This window comes from Talpa europaea (assembly GCF_964194135.1).
Source record: "Talpa europaea genome assembly, chromosome: 7".
In the NCBI taxonomy this organism is placed as follows: domain Eukaryota; kingdom Metazoa; phylum Chordata; class Mammalia; order Eulipotyphla; family Talpidae; genus Talpa; species Talpa europaea.
The window spans coordinates 107,363,925-107,385,803 of NC_140074.1; the positions used below are offsets into that span (position 1 = coordinate 107,363,925).

The window sequence follows — 21,879 nt, forward strand, 5'->3', positions numbered from 1 at the left end:
AGAAGATTCATAAATCCAAACATAGAAAGCTATACTGTCCATCAAATGCTAACTTTGAAGCCAACTTTAAAAGTGTGAGCAAAAAGGTAAAGACAGGGGCATCCTGGCTAGCTACATTTAGTTCCAATTATATAGTTGGAACTATAAGTTACATTCAATAAGTTACATTCTTGCTGTCCTCAATGCCAACATTATAGGCTGCAATGTCCTGAAAATTGTACAGTACCATGTGGGGACTGGATTTAGTTAAGAATGAATTTGAAACAATACTATTAGGCTAAGGAGTTTTACAAATACATATATTCTCCTTCTTTCTGTAAGTTAATTTAAAAAAATAAAAATCACCAATTATCAAGCACTTATTGCCAGGCAGAGTACCAGGAATTCCTTCTATTATCACTAACTCTCACAACAATCCTGTAAGGTAGTGGGTCTTACACTTTTTGGTCACAGGCCCTCCCTACCCACCCACACCTTTAAAAAATTTGAGGACTCCCAGAATTTTTGTTTATGTGGATTATATCTATCAAGATCTACCATATTGGAAATTAAAACTGAAGAATTTAAAAAATATAATACATAGGCACACATTTTACAGACAATGTCATCAATGTCATGCTGTTTGACTTTACGGTGTACTTGTGAGACAATGAAAGAAATGGCAAATACTGTCTTGGCATTTTTATGAAAACAGTTCTAATCCTCCAGTCCCCCTGATCCCCTCAGGTGTACCCAGATATCATTCTACTGTAAGAGAGCAAGGATGACAATTGCCATTCATGTTCACCATTTGTTAGACATAATGTACAGAGCTTCACTCCTGGTAGATTAGATCTTTACACTGTGGACTCAGTATTATTTCTATTTTGTGAATGAAAGTATAGATTGAGGAAGGCTGTAGCTCTTGCTAAAGTCAAAAAGCTCAGATCTAGCTAGGTCTGACTCAAGATAGGTTCCTTTCATCCTCTCAAGCTGTTGCTCAAGAGTAGAAGACAGAGGGAACTATGCAACCTTCAGGGATCCCAAGAAAGCCTCTTTACAGGGTCCCTCCAGGTCTCCTCACCTTTCGGGCTACTGATGATGTTTGCACTGAGTGAGGATGGGCTCTTGCTCATTAATACATCCTCTTCCCCAGCTGAATTCTGGGTATCCACTTTCTTCACTTCTCCTGCTAGAACCCTGGGCTCAGAGAGGTCATCCCCCTGAGGTGTGAGTGGTTTACGCTGGCAGAGAGCTGGGTCTCTTGGTACCAAAAAAGCACTAGGGTCAAAACTTTCACGAGGAAATTTAACAATTTTCTGTGATTTTATCCATCGACCATTTACAAACTGAAATCGTTTAAGGTGAATAATCTGGAGAAGAAACAGTGGAAAATACTTGTGTTAAGCCATTTTGAAGTTAAAAAAAAAAACACCTAGATTAAAAAAATCAAGTTTAATATAAGACAATGTTCAAGAATATATAACACACCCCCCATAGCATATTTTATTAGGTATCATAGTTATCAGTGGGGTCACTGCCCTTTAGCTATATGGCTAACATGGTAATGCCCCCCATTTCATAGCTTGTATATATCCAAAACTTCCTCCCAAAGTTTTTCAAGATCTTAGGACCCTGAATTTGCACATTTTCCTCTGCTTTCTGGGCTCATGACCCACACTGACCTCTACTACTCTCCAAAATTATAGAATATCCATACACAAACACATAAGTGAGGACATGAGAATGGACTGAATAACTTGAAGAAAAATGGAAGAGTTTTTTATAGATGACATTTATACCCAATCTCCGATGAGGATTCCCCTAAATACCATATCCTTTGGCTGCCACCAGGGTTTCACTGTCCTATACAGTATAAGAATGAATGTCCCTTCTCCATTTTGGATTTTATTTTCCTTTTCAAGAGCAACGAATTTCTCTAGTTTTATTGTGTTATTATGCTTTCTAGTGCAGGCACAAATCTTTGGGTGGCTATCTCTATTCTAAATGCTTATCCGTTTTCTATTTATATAGAGAATCCCTCCCCAAAGGATAAGCCCACCATGCTCTCAACATAAATTTTACTTTCCTTTTTATTTTTTTTTTTTAAAGATTCATTTATGCATACAAGAACTGGGGTCTAGGCCAGAAGTGCAGAGGGTAAGAGGATTCACCAGAGACAGAATGGAGAGCAGAACAGGTGAATCTTCTGAAATACACTGCTGCAAGCAAGCAAGCAAGCAAGCAAGACAGGAAGAGGTCTGCTGCACCATGTGGATTAGCAACCTGGCAGTGGCTGCTCCATAGTGCTAAGACTTTTACCCCTGCACCACCAGGGAGGTCCCACTCTTTATCTATCTATCTATCTATCTATCTATCTATCTATCTATCTATCTATCTATCTATCTATCTATCTGGTTGTTTATTTATTTATTTATTTATTTAGTGGGGCCCTCCCCGGCCACACTGCAGAGGCTGCGGGCAGCCTCGCAGCCCAGCGCTCAACTGCTGCGCCACCAGGGGAGGCCCCTTCATTTATTTTTTAAAGACCTCAAAAACATAGTTTGTATAAACTTTATGTGATATTTATACTAGTATATATAATTATCAAAACCCATCAAACTAGACCTTTAAAATCATTGCATTTATTCCATGCTAATTTTATGTCAATTAAAAAAAAAAAACTTTCCTGGTGGCCTCCCTGGTGGCATAGGGGTTAAGCTGCAGTGCTATCACTGCTATCAGCAATCACTGCTATCATTGCTGTAGCCTGAGTTTGATCCCCAGCCAGGGAGCTAACCCACATGGTGCAGCAGACCTCTCCTGTCTTGCCTGCTGCTCCCCTCAGCAGTGTACTTCAGTCAGTCTGCCTATTCTGTTCCCCACTCTGTCTCTGGTGAATCTTCTCACCCACTGCACCTCTGGCTTTACCACCGTGCGTAAATAAATCTTAGTAAACAAATAAATAAATAAATAAATAAAAACTTTCTCCCTTTTTTAAGTCTGCTCCTGCCCTCTGTATCCATCCCGAGAGCTAGGTAATCAATATTATAGTCATTTCTTATGCATTAATTATCCCCTAGGAAGTTGTTCTGGTCTAAGGAAAGAAAAAACTATATTCAGTTTCAGAGTAGTGGGAAGAAAGATGTGAATAAAAAGTACATAAAAGACCTGGCTAAAAAATACCAGTGTCATACAGTTACATTTGATACAATATTCTGCCCTGTCAACCCTACCATGCTTGGTCACACAGTGGTAATAAATGCATCACTATGGCAAGTACATGCACTGGGAATGATGTATTCTTTAAATTTGATTTACTTCTGCCTTCTCCTTTCATGGGTTAAGAGACTTTTCTGTTGCTTATCAGGAGAGTTTAAAGCAACAAATCTTTCTATTCATTTAAGACAGCTTTTTCCTTAAGGGTCAAAGACCTCAGCTGCTTTGCTACAGTTCAACAGGATAAGCCTAAAGCTTCCTCTCTCCCTAGAGCCAAAAGTGCTTTCATCTTCTCCTGAAGGTCAAATTTCCAGGTTGTATCCCTTGTGGCACTTAACATATATTGTGTTGAATTGCAGTTATTGGTTTAAAGGACTTTTTTCTCCTTCTAGGAACAGAAACTAGCAAATATCTATAGAACAATTAATCTGTTTGCAAAACAAAAATCTTGCACTGCAAAAGGGTTTTAAATAGTACTGCAATTCTCAAATACTGTTATTCTCAACAATTACAAAAACTCCTATTTGTTCAAAGCTTATTTTCTTAACTCTAGACTCCTCTTTCAGAAGTAGGGGTGTAACATACCAGGATTGGGGGGAGCCTCCAGAGATCCAGTTTCTTGGTGGCCAAGCAGTGGGTCTTACACTTGGAGCAATAGTACATTTCATTTTCTCCTAGCTCCTCCTCACTTGTGAAAGCACGGAGACAGCTGTCCAGGTTGATGGGCTCAGCTTGCGCTCGCCGACTCTGTTCCACACTCTCATGCTCATCTACAACCTGCAGTAGAATAGGAATAGGAGGAATGGGGTAAAGGAAAGGAGGATGAGAGGGAGTTTAAAATGATGATCTGGCTATGCATTATCCTCTTTTTAAAAATTTTTAAAATATAATTTATTTTTTTATTTATATCTTTTACATCATTGTGTATTCCCTGTAAAATTCCTACCACCAGTTCACCAATGAACTATCACCACAGCATCATCCTCTTTTTAAACTCTATTGGAGGAAAAAGAAAACACAACCCAACTAGCATCTTTGAGTAAATACAGCAGCTGTACATTTATTCACTTATAGCCTACCAATAACATTCGGGATCAAATTTCTATTTATATGATCATATGTTTAAGGAAACTTAAACATTTTCTAAATGTTTCAAAATAACAAAAACAAACAAGGATTGCCTGTTTATTTTACCTTTTTGAAATCATAATAACAGCTTACAAGTTGTAAGCTAGCCCTTAGGTTAATATTGAGATTAGGCAATTTATTTTTTATTTTTTAAATATTTATTTATTTATTTATACAAGCACTGGGTACAGTCAGATATGTGGGAGGGTGACAGAATTCACCAGAGCCAGAGCGGAGAACAGAACAGGCAGACTGACGAAATACACTGCTGAGGGGAGCAGTGGGTGGCAGAAGAGGTCCGCGCACCATGTGGGACCCTCGCCTGGAGACCGAGGATGGAACCGGTGCTGGAGAGGCTGCGGGAAGCTTCGCAACCCAGCACTCAACTGTTGCGCCACCGGGGAGGCCCTAGGCAATTTATTTTTTAACCAGAAATACAGAACACTATTAGCATCCTATAGGTTTTACAGAGGCTAGAAGAAATATCACTGGCTTACAGATGGCAGATCTGGATTTAATAAGAAAAGCTCACCATGAGAAGACAATAAACACATTAAAACCTACAGGATAACTCATTTGCATATACATATCATATAACACAGAGTTATCAAAATACTTTGTGTTACATTATCTGTCTCCTGCCTCATGGAGCTGAATTATCAGGATTTAGTTAAGAAGGCACTTACTATATACCCAAACCTCTGTGATCTTGTTAACTAACATGCTGGACTTTAAAGCAAGGAGGTAAGTATAAGCAAGGAAAGAGAGTGAAGGGGGTTAAGTGTACAGGATGTGTATTGGAGGTGGAATGGGATCAAATGGAAGGAGGGAAGGAAAGATGTAAATTACAACAGAAAAGAATTCCCCCCCTCCCATTCTTTTTTAAAAGAGACTTATTTATTTATTTAAAGATTTACTTTTATTTATTTATGCACACAAGAACTGGGGTGCAGGCCAGAAGTGGAGGGGGGGTGAAAGGATTCACCAGAGACAGAGTGGGGAACAGAACAGGCAGATCGATGGAAATACACTGCTGAGGGGAGCAGCGGACAAGACAGCAGAAGTCTGCTTTGTCATGTGGGTTAGCTTCCTGGCTGGGGATGGAACTCAGGCTGTCTCTGGGAAAGTGCTGAGACTTAACCCCTAGGCCACCAGGGAGGGTCCCCTTCCCCCCAAACCCATGCCCTGGGCAATTCTTAGTTGCCACTGACTAAGAAATCAAGAACTACATTTGGTGAGGCTTAGGATCAGGACTATGAATGCTACCATGATACTTCACACAGGGATCTTTCTGTGCCAGGACAGAGTCCAGCCTACAGGTCCAACACAAATGCCTCTCTTTTTAGCAAAGATCATACATGTGTCCACTGCCCCACTCAATCCTCCCTTCCAGAGGTGAATTGGTCCTCTTTGTGATGCAATCTACCTTCCTGAAGTCAGGTTGGGAACAAAGGGGTGCTAAGATTACAAACTGGCATAGTTCAGAACATTCAGTATAGACCAAGTTTTCATGTTTGACTTTTACCCTATATGAGAAAATGGCTGAGTCATAGGCTGTCAACTATCAAGGCTAGGTTGATGATGCAATTAAAGGTTTTAAGACTGTACCACCACCCATTCCTAAAGCTCTCAACTAAAAAGGGGAACTTAGAAAAATTCTTTTTCTCAGGAAAGAAAATATGGCTTGACCTGGGTCACCAAATTCTTTTTTTTTTTAAAGGTTTATTTATTTATTTATACAAGCACTGGGTACAGTCAGAAGCTCAGGAGGGTGAGAGAATTCACCAGAGCCAGAGTGGGGAACAGAACAGGCATATTGACGAAATACACTGCTGAGGGGAGCAGCGGGCGCGGCAGGAGAGGTCTGTCGCGCCTTGTGGGACCCTCACCGGTGGCCGGGGATTGAACCGGTGCTGCAGAGGCTGCGGGCAGCTTCGCAGCCCAGCGCTCAACTGCTGCGCCACCAGAGGAGGCCCACCAAATTCTTTTTTAATACAAACTCTCATCATCTTTACAGCTGGCTGTCCAAGGGAAAAACTGACATGCTTCAAAGGAAAAATACTGTATTATGGTTATTAAAATCATAGAAAAAGAATGTATCAAACATGTTAATGTCTTTTTTCTCAAAGTCAGTTAAATATTATCTCCGTTATCTCTGGCAGGGATGATTTATGTCCAACCACAAATTACAGCAAGGTAATAAAGAAAATTGATTTTTATTGACCACATTGTCTATGGAACGTACAGGCTACAGAGCTACATGGGGACAGGGAAGAAGACTGCTAAAAAAAAACTATTTGCAGACTGAGAATTTTTTTTTTCCTAGAGATTTATTTATTTATTTATACAAGCACTGGGTACAGTTAGTAGCGCGGGAGGGTGAGAGAGTTCACCAGTGCCAGAGTGGGGAATAGAACAGGCAGACCAACGAAATACACTGCTGAGGGGAGCAGCAGGCGCAGCAGGAGAGGTCTGCGCGCCATGTGGGACCCTTACTGGTGGCCAGGGATAGAACCAGCGCTGTAGAGGCTCCGGGCAGCTTCACAGCCCAGTGCTCAAACGCTGCGCCACCAGGGGAGGACCTGAGAATTTTTTTTTTAAGATTTATTTATTTATACAAGAACTGGGGTGTAGTCAGAAGTACAGGAGGGTGAGAGAATTCACCGGAGACAGAGCGGGGAGCAGAACAGGAAGACGGACCAAAGACACTGCTGAGGGGAGGAGAGGGGGAGACAGGAGAGGTCTGCTTCGCCATGTGGGTTTCACCCTTGCTGGCCAGGAATCGAAACTGTGCTGCAGAGGCTGCGGACAGCTTCACAGTGTGGTGCTCCACCTAACGCGCCACTGGGGAGGCCCCAGACTGAGAATTTTTACTTACCAAAAAAATTTCTCTAAAAGACAAAGATTCCCTTTATCTCCATTATTTAAATAGCTTAAATAATAGCACAGTCTTCCTTTTTTTCCCCTAAGTTGTTTGATAGTTCATCCGTAATACAAGATACAAGTAAGGACTGAAGAAATAGCTTTCATACATTATAAGATTATTAGCAGGAAAGGGAGATCTAAGAAGTTACCTAGTTTAATTTTGAATCAAGGAATATCATAATCAAACAAGGGGAAAAAATGAAAAGAATAAGAGCAATTGCTTTCTATTTTTTTCTGCTTGCCAAATAAAACATTCATGTAGGAATTTTGGAAAGCTGAGAAAAAGGTAAAAAAGGCAAGACTTTTTATATTCTTTTATATTCTTAATACAAGGGCAAACACTGTCAAAATAATGACAGATTTTCTTCTTTTTCTTAAATAGTATCTGTTTATATGTAAGAGATTTTTCAGTTTATACAATTTTATATCTTGCTTTTAAAAAAACTTGGTAAAAACGGGGCCTCCCTGGTGGCACAAGGGGTTAAGACGCAGCACTATGAAGCTATCTGCAGCCACTGCAGCACCAGTTCAATTTCTGGCCAGGGAGGTGACCCACATGGTGCAGCAGACCTCTCCTGTCTCATCTGCTGCTCCCCTCTTCAGTAGATCCACCTGTTCTGCTCCCCACTCTGTCTCTGGTAAATCCTCTCACCCCCCACATTTCTGGCCTGCACCCCAGCTCTTGTATACATAAATAAATCTTTAAAAAAAAATTTGGTATATCATTATTTTCCCACTTGTTAAAACTCATGCATAATATTTTATCCAATTAATATATTATATTTATTTATTCCTCTGATATGGGACAAATAAAAGTTATTCTATTATTTTACTATTTTAAACAATGCTATGATGAGGATTTGTCAGCAAATTACAGATATTGCCCTAAGATAAATTTCTAGAAGGAAAAATAACTGAAATTAAAAACAAACCAGAAAACACATGGGCAACAATCTCCATTTTGAAAAGGTCTGCTTTTTCTACATGATTTTTCAAGTACTTGCAGAAACCACATGCAGGAAGAGAAATTATGTAGGAAGAAAATTAGTCATGTGACCCCCCCTACCAAGACAGGATATCTCAATAGCATCTTGGTATCCTAAGTTTCCATGGTATCCTAAGAGCAACACTGAAAATTAAAGTGGGATAATATTTCAGAGGTCATGTAGGCCCTTCTTCCTATAAGCAAGATGTCCTCCAGAACTCTTCAGGTTGTAACCTGGGGTTGTTAGAAAGGAAATTTATAGAGCCATATAATTTTTCATCTTAGACAGTAGTGTTTTGCCACATAATGTACTGTCACATTTTGTGCTGACAAAGATTTAAGACTCTTTCTATTAGTTGCTAAAATTTTCCCTCTTCAAACAAGCATGGCTGAAGTTATTGAATTATCTGCTACAGTGAGCATGAACTGTTAGTACATCAATTTCCTTCAGTTTCCTTTAGTGCAATGATCTTTCATTTCCCAAGTATTCACAAATTATACTCATCTTAGCTAGTGAGAGTTATCAGGAACTGTGGGAGGTATATTTAGGAATCCAAACCAGCAACTAGATTTCCCCCTACTCAACAGCACAAAAAGACAGAAAAGTCAATTATTGGGCCTCCCTGGTGGCTCAACAGGTTGAGGAGAGCACTGTAAAGCTGTTCACAGCCTCTGCAGCACAGGTTCGATTCCCGGCTGGCTGCGGAGATTCCCACATGGAGCAGTAGACCTCTCCTGTCTTGCCCGCTGCTCCCCTCAACAGTGTATTTCAGTCAGTCTGCCTGTTCTGTTCTCCACTCTGTCTTTGGTGAATTCTCTCGCCCTCCTGTGCCTCTGGTCTGTACCCCCGTGCTTGTATAAATAAATAAAAATCTTAAAAAAAAAAAAAAAAAGGAAAAGTCAATTATTACTAACTTTACTATAGGAAATGCTCAGATTGGTTCAAACTGGTCTATAGTTGTGATTCCAGCTTTGGGAACGCTTTGAGAAACAAAGGAAATTTCTATCAAATGCCATGAAAATGAAAATAAAATTCCTCATGTGACTAAAAAGACCTCCATTGATTCCATAACTTTTATTTCTCCATCAGATTCTTCATATCTCTACCAGAGTCAGTCTACCCTTCAAACAATATTTGACAAACATTTTTAGGTACTAAGTTAGTGTTCTTTTTGAAGTAACAATTGCAAAATTAAAAACTGCTGTGACCAAAGAGTGTCAGTGAAGAATGCCTAATGTGAAGAATAGTCATTAAGGTGAACTCCTTTTTTTTTATTTTTTTTTGTGGGACCCTCGCCAGCGGCCGGGGAACGAACTGGCACTGTGGAGGCTGCAGGCAGCCTCGCAGCCCAGCACTCAACCGCTGCGCCACCAGGGGATGCCAGAGGTGAACTCTTAATTGCCTAGTTTTGAAACATTTCCATCCTTTCCCTAACTTTGCTGATCATCATGCCCATTAAAAGGGGCAGCTATAGCCCTAGGATGCATCTGAGCAAAGTAGCAGTGGTTACCAAACACTGCAGCATCATGTATAATATGTAGGCAGAGAGATATTTACTGCTTGATATGTCATGACCAGAGAATGCAACTTCTTAATGACACACAGAATTATGTTTCAAGATTTACTTATTATTATTAGTGGTAGCTTTGAAATTTAATGCCCAATATAATTAATTCGAGAAGTGGGAAAACGGAAATATCTGAGTAATCATGTCAATATATGAAGTGCCATAGAGAATGCCAGGGAAAGTTTTTCTGGTTGTATTTAGATTATTTAAAACAGAATGGCATGAGACAGTTAAATTGGTTAATTATAGTGTCTCTGAGCTCTTACCCTTTCTTGTGACGTCTGATAGCGAAGGTGAAGGGCTGTGGGATCCCAATCCACAGCAATATAGGCATTTCCAATGAAAGCTCTGTCTTCTCCACAATCAATTTTACAGCCTCTGCAAAATCTGAAAAGGTAAAAATGATCAACTGAGGAGGGAATAATTATGAAGAAATACAAATTCTTTTTGCAATTCTCCACTACTTCTCTATTATCTTTTGTGGGCTTCACAGTTTGTCACAGTCTTCTCACGTCACATCGATAAATGCATGGATATGTCTTAATAATTCAATTATTTCAAGGAATTATGATTAACACTTCTCAAGTCTTTGGTTTTTCAAGGCACTTGATAATCACTTGTTAATCCACATGATATGTGGACTTTATGGCAAATAAATGATACAAGAATTGAATGTTTGGGATAGTTCTAAAAAATTTCTAAATTCAATCATTTAATTCTTTGTGGTAGGACAACCCCCTGGCTACTCTAGAATAACAATGGCCTTGCTCCTTATTTATAAAATGTCACATAAAATATCTATAAAAATTTGTGGGCCGAGAGGAGGGGCAAGTGAGCATGAGAAAGTTATGGTTCTAATGATTATATAGACTCAGTTTGCTAGTTAAGTCTGTTACAATTCTCTGAAGGCTGATTTCAGCACTCAGGTATTTTCCACATTGGAACAGTACCGCCCTATCAATCTCCATGAGTCTTTTAAAAATAAAAAACAGACTTAATATGTAAGATTTATTATGTAGATTTCGTATGATTTAGTATACAGACTATGTTGTATTGGGCTCAAAACTGCTGAAATGATTTACATTTAAGAAGCAGAAAGTATGTAATGATAAATGTTGATTGTAAACTGAATTTGATGAGATGGTAGAATTCAAAAATCCCACTGTCTCTAGAGCAGAACTTAGCAAAAGAGCTCGTAAGGAAGAGGTGAACAAACAATTCTTAAGTTTATTTCCAGCTTCTCATTATTCAGTATCACTTCTAATAACAGGAAACCTTATTAAAATGGTGTAATATCTGAAATTCTACTAAAATTTTTCTTTTGTAGAAGGTCACTTTACCTATACCATGGGCACCAAGCACAGGAGTTCCCATCTTTCTGCACAACTCGTAGAGTGAATGGATATTGATAGCCCATACTGTCATCACTGAAATAGAATATAAACCAAAGAGTATAAGAAACATTTCTGATTTGAGGTTTAACTCTTTATCACCTTCCTTTGAAGTAAACCTATGGAAGGGACATCTGTCATAGCGGTATGCTCACATCACAGGCCAATGCTACTTATCTGAACCTATCAGCTGCAGCCCTGGACCAGTTATACTCTGGGCTCCCATGCTGTTTCCCTGCTTACAGAAGGGTACAGAGGTACTGCCAGAGGTCCCTAACAGAGTCCATGTGGTCCATGCAAATTTTATAAAATAAGCCAGTCATGAAATCATACAACAATTACCTTTCAGTCCCAATTCAAATGGAAGATTTAATTCACATTAAAGTAAAATAATTAGACCTTTCCATGGTTATATCATTGATACAACACAGAAAGCTGAAAGGTCATAATGGTTTTTAGAGGACAGAATCTGTGAGTTCTCTTCTTATCCCAAGAAGAAGTAATGCAAAGAATGTAATGTAAGGGCAGTATACTTTATGGCTCATTTGGTAATTGGTGCTGCCTATTTCGTGACTGAAGGTAATATAACCATGATAAGGGCAAAAATGAGTAACATGCTGTCATAGGAGTTCCCAACTTACTCGTAACTTGTTGAGTGAATGATTATTGCTAGCTCTTGCTGTCTAGTATCAAATCAGTCAACAGTAAGTGCAGAATCAAAAGAAAGATAAAGGGACAATCAACCAGGTAGCTCCCTGAGAACTTGCAGCACCTCTCTCCTGAACATTTTTTTTTTATCTTTTTGCCTGGCCTTGCCTGTAGAATCCGAAGTGCTGACTGTTTCTTTTCATATATCCCAGAACCCAGAGATGACGTGAGTTCTCCTCCTCTTTGCCACTTCTTCCAAGTTCTAAAGTCTGGTTTCTTTGTAGCATGCTACTGAATTATACCACTGGCTATTTCTCCTTGGTAGGTGCATCTCTTCCTTATTCACTGAAGATTTTAGCATCTAGTTCACTGTTTGTCTCCTCATTACTTCTCCTGTAGCTACTCTTGATGATTTCAAATCAATGTAACTTATCCAACAACACCTAGGCCTCTCTCTTCCACCAATTATTTGCTCCGTCTTATATGATCCATACTCCCAATGGTTATATTCTAGCTTTTGTCAACATAAACTTTATCACTCTCCAATACCTCATTTCCAAATATCCTACTGTATAACAACATTCTCCATCTTTATGCATCCTTTAGCCAAGTATCACTACTCTAACAATTTATTTGACCCAAAAGAAACATCCAATCACTACCCTCAAATCCTCACTTTCCTCCTTACCTCATAATAACTATCTTTTTTTACATATCCTCAATTCCAAGAATTTGTCCATTTAACCTAAAATTTCAAATTCAGGGCCTTCCTGGTGGCACAAGGGGTTAAGATGCAACCTATGAAGCTGTCAGCAGTCTCTGTGGCATGAGTTCGATCCCCCAGCTGGCCAGGGAGCAACCCACATGGCGCAGTAGACCTCTCCTGGCTCGCCCGCTGCTCCTCTCGGTAGTGTACTTCGGACCATCTGCATGTTCTGTTCCCCACTCTGTCTCTGGTGAATCCTTTCACCCCCCACACCTCTGGCCTGTACCCCAGCTCTTCTATGCATAAATAAAATAAATCCTTAAAAAAAATTCAAATTCATTGATATAAACATAGCAGGAGAGAATTGTATAATGAACCCTGCATATTCATCACCCAACTATAAAAATCATCAGTTCTTGGCCGCTCTTGTCTGTACCCTTGGTTTGTCCCACTATATTCTTTTATTCTATTTTTTCAAATTGTGGCAGAAGACACAAAAACTTTACCATTAACCAGTTTAACAATTAGTGACATTATGTACATTCACAATGTTGTACAATCATCATCCATATCCAGAAATTTTTCATCTTTCTAAAGAAAAACTCTGAATCCATTAAGCAATAATTCTCCCTCACCTTTTCTCTCCTAAATCCTGGTAACCTCCAATCTACTTTGTGTCTTATGAATTTGCCTATGGGCGATATCTTATAAAAGCAAAATCACAGTATTTGTCCTTTTGTGTTTGGCTTATTTTACTTCATGTAATGCCCTCAAAGTTTATTCATGTTGTAATATATATCAGAATTTTATTCTTTTTTATAGTTGAGTAACACTCCATTTTGTGTGTATTCCACATTTTGCTTATCCATGTATCTGTTAATGGATATTTGGGTTGTTTGTACCCCTTGGCTATTGTAACCCGCAAGACTCTTTTGAAGGAAATCAGACATTTTATCATTTTTTTATTCCATAAATATTTCAGTGTTATCTCTTAAAGATAAGCTCTTATCTTTTTAATGTCTGTCAAATACTCCAACCTCCATCTTCATCTATATCATTCTACTAAAATTTGTAAAGCTCACCAAAGACTTCTATTTTATCAAATCTAATAGTTATTCCCACTTACTCACTCTTTCATACCATCTTAAACAACCGGCCAGTCCTTTCTTGAAACATTTCCTTCACTTAACTTCTGGGATACTGAGTAACAGGTATACTACTTACATCACTAGTTGCTACTTCTCAATCTCTTTTGCTGTCTCTTTCATCTCTTTCAATTTCTAAATTTTGTACCAGGAATTAGGTCTTGGGCATCCTTTCTAACTCTTACTTTTAAAACAATATCATCTGGCTTCAGGATATTAAATACCAACTATTTGTTGATGACACCTATAGTTTTATCGTTAGCAAAGGACATTTATATCTTTTTAAGACTTGAAAATATAACACCCCTCTTGAATTTAAACTGGTTCCTGTCATCTTTTGCCAAAACCTGCTCCTTTTCCTGTCTTTCTCAACTCATTAAACGGTACCACCATTCACAAACACCTGCTCAAGCTGGAAACCTAGCTGGACTCCTATTTCTATCATATTCCATATCTAATTCATTAGCAAATTCTGGGAAAAGTCCTCATCTAGAAGGCCTTTCAATTACTTCACTTCAAATATAATCTTGCCTTATTGTCATTTTTAGTAAACAACATTCATCAACTAAATTGCTCATTTACTATTCGCAGTTTTTAAGATTTATTTATCCATAGCCTTATCCTAATCATCAAAAGATAACATAACATGAAAAAAAAACCAAACAAACACAGAACACCTGAGCCAAGAAAACTTCTTTACTTAGTTAACACAAAAGCAGGACTTTCACATGCACCATGACAGCATGGAAATGATCTGCTTTCAACTGAGACGTAAGGCATCACAATTCCAGTGATTGTGGTAAGTAAATACATTTATGAATCCAACAGAACAGTAATAGGAAGATTGGAAAGAAACAGAAGATGTTTATTTTCTTTACCTAGATTGAGGTAATTATTCCATGTTTAAATGACAAGGAGTGAAAACAATATAACATAATCATTTTTTTAAATTTTAAATTAAAATTTTTTTATTTTTAAGATTTATTTATTTATGCATACAAGAACTGGGGTACAGGCTGGAGGTACCAGGGGTGAGAGGATTCACAAGAGACACATTGGGGAACAGAACAGGTGGACCGACTGAAATACACTGCTGAGGGGAACAGTGGGCGAGACAGGAGAGGTTTGCTGCGCCATGTGGGTAGCTCCCTGGCTGGCTGGTGATAGAACTCTTGCTGCAGAGGCTGTGGATTACTTCATTGTGCTGTGCTTAACCCCTTGTGCCACCAGGGAGGCCCCTAATGTAATCATTTATTATGGTCTGAGACTTTTTGGAATTTATATATAAATGTGGATATTGTTGCTCACACTCTGAATTCAGAAGGTTGAGATGATACAAATCTTCTGGTGAATTTATATTCTCTTAGTTTTGCAATAACAAAAGTCAAGGATTTACCTGAAATATTTAAAGTGCTAGCAGAAGGGGTTTAGATAAGCGATTAAAAAATTAAAAGATAACTGGACACTGTGATGTCTAGGTGATGACAGGAAGCTATGTAGTCTCTTCTACTAAAAGATCAAACTATATGGTTGAATTTTATGCTCTCTGGATGGTTCTTAAAAGAGTGATTTAACCTGACATGAAATGTGCCCTATAAATCAGAGAGAATTCATATGAATTCTTTTTTCTTGCGTTTGGAAACCACAAGTCTAGGCTGATCCCCCAGACTTACCAATCCTGAGCGTGGTTACTAGCTTCCTGAGGTGGGAGTGGGCTGGCTAATCGAGATACTTGAATCCAAACTGCATCATACAGGTCTTTCTTCCGGGTATGCACAGTACATGGAACAATCAATGGCATGCCAAAGAGGCTGGGGCGATTCTTCTGAGATGATAGGAAATACAGTTCTGTCCTCATCTATGTGCACAAACAAGAAAGAGAGTTGAGAAGATAAGCCTCTGATTACTCCTTTTTGTTTTTCCAAGACTGCTATTAATAGGCATCGCTATCATTTTCAAAATAAGTCACTACTGTTTTCTTCATTTACAGAACAAGTTTTATTAATATAAACTTTCTAAAACTCCAGGCTTTTAAGCAATTAAAATCCTTTCTCTAGAATATATGCCCAAAAACTCCCTCAAAATGCAATTTTCTAATAAGCTGTTGATAGAAGTAAGAACAGCAATTCCCAAACTTTTGGAGACTTGTGAAACCTACTTATTTAATTTTGTAACAACTTATCCACCATCCTGTTTACTAAAAGCAGTTAAGAAACTTTATACACATGATAGAATAAAAGTGAGGTAAAATTTCAAAATATTTGCTATCTGTATGTAAGGGTTTTTTTTTTAATAGTCCCTGAAATACACATACTGTGTAGAATTAGCTTGGAAATGGCTGCTTAATAAAACATATGCTTGATATAACCTATATTTTCAAATATTTAAAAAAAAGAGCAGATAACCTTATGAAAAAGTAATTAGCCACACTAGGTAACAGGGAAATGTGCATTATCTCTATCCCATCAAATATGGTATCAGGAGATATGTACAAGAATACTGGAAGCAGCATTATCTGTAATCACTCAAAGCTGAAAACTCTGAAGGCCCATTAGCAGTAAAAAGGATAAGAAATTTAAGATTATATTCATACAATAGAATATTATACAGCAATGGAAATGAATGAATCTATAGTTATACCCATCATAAACTAATTTCATAAACATCATGTTGAGGTAAATAAGTCAGACACAAAAGAAATACAGATTATATGATTCTATTGCAGAAAAATCTTTAGAAACCAGGGTAAATGAAATTTAGTGTTTATTTATGCATAGGATATAAAACTGTAAAGAAAAACAGAATATTTAGGAGGAAGAGAGAACTAATGATTGGGAATGACAGCTGTATTGTTTGTGACTGATGATTACATAGCTATTTGTTTTGTGATTATTCTTTGAAGAATAATTTTTTTCTCCTTTGAATTATGTAGTTACTCTTAAATTAAAGTGAGTTTCTCACCATGTGGGCAATGTTCTGTGGACCATCTTCTAAACAAAATTGTATAAGTAGAGAATTAATGGATACATTTGTGACTCGGAATTATCTTTAAGCATGCCAGCTGGTCTCATCAGCTAAAATTATTGAGTGATTCATGCATTTTCCCATGTCTTTTTTTATCAAGCACTATCTTATCATAAATTAACAATTCTGGTATACTTTTATCTTTCCTAGAAAACAACTCTTCATTTGTCATGTATATGTTATATAAAGTGCTTGGTAAGTGCTAAAGCATTATTGTAATTATGGACCATAAATAAAATAAACACATGATTCTAAAATCCCATTTCAACTGTTGATATTTTAAGACTCCAGAAATATAGACAGAGTTCAGTACAAGTAGTTTTTTTATCTATAAACTCAGGTTAATTCTTCTCTAACTCCAACTCTCAGATGACACATTTTTACTAAGTAAATGAGGCCGTAATTTCAATAACAATCTCTCCCCTCTTCCCTGTGTATCTTCTAGTCCTACACAATTTTCATCCTCTGGAAGGTAATTTCTCCCAGTGCCCCAGGGCCAATACCTGCTCAATTCTTGGACAACACACCCAGCTCTATTGCACCGGGAGTTTTCATTTTGCCATTTCCTAATAACGTCTTCTCACATCTGAAAAAAAAAATGCACTTAACTACTAACTTCTTGCCCTATATCTTTACTCGGAAACTTTTCAATTTTCATTCTTTCCAACTTCCATGTTGGAGAAGTGGTTATTTGTCTCTCCAAGTCAAACTACTTTCTTTCCTTATTGAAAGAACATTTAGTGTTCTACAGTTTCTCCCTGCACCTTTGAATATTCTTGCCTATGTTGCCTTGCCTTCTTCCTGTCTTTTTTCTGTCTTGCATAAGGAAGTAGAACAAACAACAAAAAAAAAAACTTTCAAAGCAACTCAACCACAAGATCAAAAAGGATCTGAAAGAAGGTAGCAATGAAAATGAAGAAAAGGTAAATTCAAGTAGTATTCTGAAAGAAATCAAGAGCACAGGTACACTTGGAACACAAAGATGGTAAAATCAATTTTATTTATTCCCAAAAGCAACTGGTTAGATCACAAAGGAAACTGGAAAACACGGCATGGGAGGTGGGTGTGGTGTGATGACATGCATCTGAGGAGGTACGATCCTGTGCCTATGGATCACAAACAGTATTATAAACCTCAATAAGAACCTCAACAAAAAATAAAAAAGATAAAAGTTAGAGCTTACAATATGGCTTTATGGTGCAGCCTATTCAAGTATGGAAAACTTTTTATTAAATTTTTTCTTAAAGATTTATAAGTTTTTTATATTCTTTAGATGGACACTTTTGTTGTTGTGGGTTGCAAACATCTACTCCAGTGCTTGCCCTTTTATCCTCTTAATGGTATCTTTTGACAGAACTAAAGTTCTTAATTTTAATGTTATCTGTCTTTTCAACTTTTTCCTTTATGGTTACTGCTCAAGGTCTTATACATCAATGTGTCCTTACACCAGAGTCATGAATACATTCATCTCTGTTATCTTCCAGGGATTGATTTGTGTTTTGCTTTCATATTAGTGCTACAGTTCTGTTGATTTTTCTGTGGTGAAAGATAGTGCCAAGTTTTGTATAGGCATAATTATGCCAGAACCATTCACTGAGAAAATGGTCTTTCTCTTACTGCTCTGCAATGCCATCTTTGCTATGAATCAAGTGTTTATACATGTATGAAATTGTTTCTAGACTCTATTTTATTTCATGGGTCTGTTTCTCTTTCTTCTCACCAATATCACAATGTCTTAACAGCTTTAAAAATAAACCATGATATCTTGTAGCTCAATTCCTCATGTCTTATTCTTCTTTAAAAGTGTCTTCATTATTTTTGGTGTGTTTCATGTCCACATCTTAGAACCAGGATGTGAAGTTATACACACACAAGCACACACAAACAGCATTTTTATTGGGACTGTGAACTGAATCTGTAGCAGTTTCTGAATTATTAGTATCTTTGAAATGCTTAGTTTCCTAAATCTATGAACTTGGTCTATTCCTTCAAATATTCAAACCCTAACCCTAGAATTTGTGAATGTGACAAAAAACATTTTTTTGCAGATGAAATTAATAATCTTGAGGTGAGAACACCTGAGGTTATCTGGATGGATCCTAAATCCAATGAGAAATGTCCTTATTATGAAAGGTAGGGGGAGGAAAGGAAGGCTATATAAAGACAGAGGCAGAGATGGGAGTTACACAGCTAAAAAAATAAGGAATCTTGGAATCACTGGAAGTTAGAAGAGCCAAGGAATTCTCCCATTTAAAAAAAGATAAATAAAAAGAACAACGAAAAAGAATTCTCCCATGAAGGCACGGCCTCCTGACACCTTTATTTTAGACTTCTGGCCTTCAGAACTGTGAACGAATAAGTCTCTTTTGTTTTAAGCTACCAATTCCAAGTTTGTGGAAATTTGTCACAGCAGCCTTAGGAAATGAATACAGTACCTTTTTCATGATTTCATTTTGTCTTGTTGCTGTTATATAATTTATGTACTTAGTTTTTTTTTCTGTATTGAATTTGTATCCGACATCCTTGTAAAAATCAGTTCATCTACTTTTTAAAGTTAGTAGGGAACTGCAAATTTTTTTTGATGATTTTTTTAAAATTAATTTTTTAAGTCTTTACATCATTGTTCATTTTTAAACAATATTTGCTTCCGCCCACCCCCTCAGGTGTAGTCCCCATAGTTTCCTTCACCAATGCACCCGTGAACCATCAGCTCAGTCCCTTATGCTCCTCCCTCTGATCACTCTGACCCCTCTCCCTCCTCCTTCCCTGCAGTGTGTCTCTAATTTACAATTGTCCATTTTGCTTTGTGTTTTGTACGGTTATTTTTTTATACTGATGTCTTATTTGGTTCTTCTATATTTTTCCTGCTATAAGTGAAACCATACGATATTTTTCTTTTTCCTTCTGGCTTATTTTTGCTAAGTATAAGTCCTTTTAGCTCCATCCACGTTGCTGCGAATGGCATCAGTTTATCTTTTTTGATTGCCGAATAATATTCCACTGTGTAGATATACCACATCTCTTGATCCAGTTATCTGTGTTTGGGCATTTGGGTTGTTTCCAGATTTTACCTATTGTAAATGGTGCTGCAATAAACATAGGAGTACAGGTGTTCTTTTGAATCAATGTTTTTGTGTCCTCTGGGTAGATCCCTAGGAGTGGAATTGCCGGGTCATATGGTAGATCCATTTTTAGTAGACTGAGGAACCTCCAGACAGCTTTCCATAGTGTTTGGACCAGTCTGCATTCCCACCAGCAATGTAAGAGAGGGGAACTGCACATTTAATCTGATAAATATAATTAATATGATGGGAATAAAAAATAAGGAAGACAGTAAAATCCATAAAGAAAATAAGAAACACAAGACTGAGTAAAGAGATAAAGAAAGTGTAGGAGAAAAAAGCTCAGTGTCTTTTGTGATGTGAGGTTAAACTGTTTTGGTCAGATTCTAATGTTTACTTGTACTTCTATCATCACTGAAAGTTGTAACTTGTCATCCCTTGGAAATCAGATGATGGGAGTCAACTATTGAACAGAGGTAGAGGTAACTAATGGATCTAAGAAACTATCTAGTAGGCCTATTCCCACATTTTATGAAATTAGGACACTAAGGCTCTAGAGCTCAATAAGCTATCAAGTGGAAGGATTAGAACAAAAACAGGTCACTCAATTATTCTTAGTTCAGTACTCTAATTTTCTATTTTTCCAAGTTGTCACTATATATGATGATTACCTCTTTACTAATGATCTACTGATCAGCTTTTAATTCTTCATTTTTTAAAGAATCAGACTTTAATGCAATAACTATATATCAGTCTACCAAAGGAGAAATTATATACAACTTGTCTTGCCCAAGAACATTCTGTTTCTGTTTCCCTTCTCCCTCCAAAAACACAAAGCCTCTCAAAGGCAACCACACTTACATGGTAGAGAAGAAGGTGTGTAGGACTACATGAACATACAGGCGGCACAAACTTTTTTTAAAAAGCAGTACTAGAGGTTCTTACTAACCTAGTACTTCTTAATACGTGACTGGGTGTCGGCCAGTCCCGCAGGCCGACGGGGTTCAGGAACACGGCGGAGGGGCTGGGGATGAAAAACGCTTCTACTCACATGGATGGCTGCAGGAACTCACGCTTTATTACTGAGGGGGCAGGGAGATATATATATATATATATATATATATATATATATATATATATATATATATATATATATGAAAATCTGTGCATGCGCTTTTCTTGGCTTGCGCATGCACTTTGGTCTGCGCATGCACTTTACGTGGCTTGCATATGCGCTTTACGTGGCTTGCGCATGTGCTTCGATCTGCGCATGCGCTTTGGTTATTGACAGCTGGGCACTGTCCTTTCATAGGTAGGGGATCATGGGTAATACTAAATCCCAGGTCTGAAGACTTATTAGCATACATTAACATGTTGAAAGTTCACACAACAAAGACCTTGCAAAGACAGAAAATGGCTATATTTCACAAATGACACTGGCAAGATCAACAGTAATCTTCTTAACATTATACTAACCATTTTTCGGTGGACTGCAATAATGTAGCCGATAAAGGTATTGTCAGGAAGAGATGGCATATGACCATTCACCATTCCATTTGTGAAGTTCTTCTCAGTTCCACATGGCACAACAGTGTTTGGCATTCCATTAGGGATGAATAGCGGTCGGGGAAGGTCCCCATTGGTGGTTAGGGTGAACATTCCATTTGTAGATGGGGAAGAGGAGCTATCTACAAATTCAAAGGTAAGTATGACATTAGAAGCTTCTGCTACCTTCATCCTTGCTCTTTTGTCAAACATTGTGGAAACTCATACCATAGACAGTGAGGAAGGACAGGGAGAAATCATAGTTCAAAAAATAATTCTAGGTTAAATGGAAGATTATCATTTCAGATTTTATTTCTCTAACTCACATTTACTACTAAATGAGAAAGAAGAGTAACTGCTAGAAAGTGTAAGTTGAATTTCCCAAAAAATCTTTATCAGCACCATGTTGTGGCATACAGTTCATCAACTTGTTTCTTTTTTTCTCTCCTCTAAATATGCTAGTCTCCACTCATTTAACAATGCCCTATCCAGTACAATAGCCTATAATCAGATATTGCTTTTGTTTAATATTTTTAGAGAAACCATTTTTTAGA

At 37.7% G+C, this 21,879-nt stretch overlaps 1 protein-coding gene across 1 annotated transcript in view; it reads right to left on the reverse strand.

Moving 5' to 3' along the window:
* The window catches only part of USP32 (ubiquitin specific peptidase 32), a gene marked incomplete at both ends in the record, with an annotated part of 149,868 nt that overhangs the window by 1,667 nt on the left and 126,322 nt on the right, over positions 1 to 21,879 (reverse strand). Inside the window, 6 exons of the mRNA XM_084236460.1 lie at positions 1,064 to 1,352; positions 3,784 to 3,975; positions 10,071 to 10,191; positions 11,145 to 11,231; positions 15,368 to 15,552; positions 21,257 to 21,468. Coding sequence (XP_084092586.1) covers positions 1,064 to 1,352; positions 3,784 to 3,975; positions 10,071 to 10,191; positions 11,145 to 11,231; positions 15,368 to 15,552; positions 21,257 to 21,468 — 1,086 coding nt within the window. The remainder of the gene's footprint in view (positions 1 to 1,063; positions 1,353 to 3,783; positions 3,976 to 10,070; positions 10,192 to 11,144; positions 11,232 to 15,367; positions 15,553 to 21,256; positions 21,469 to 21,879) is intronic.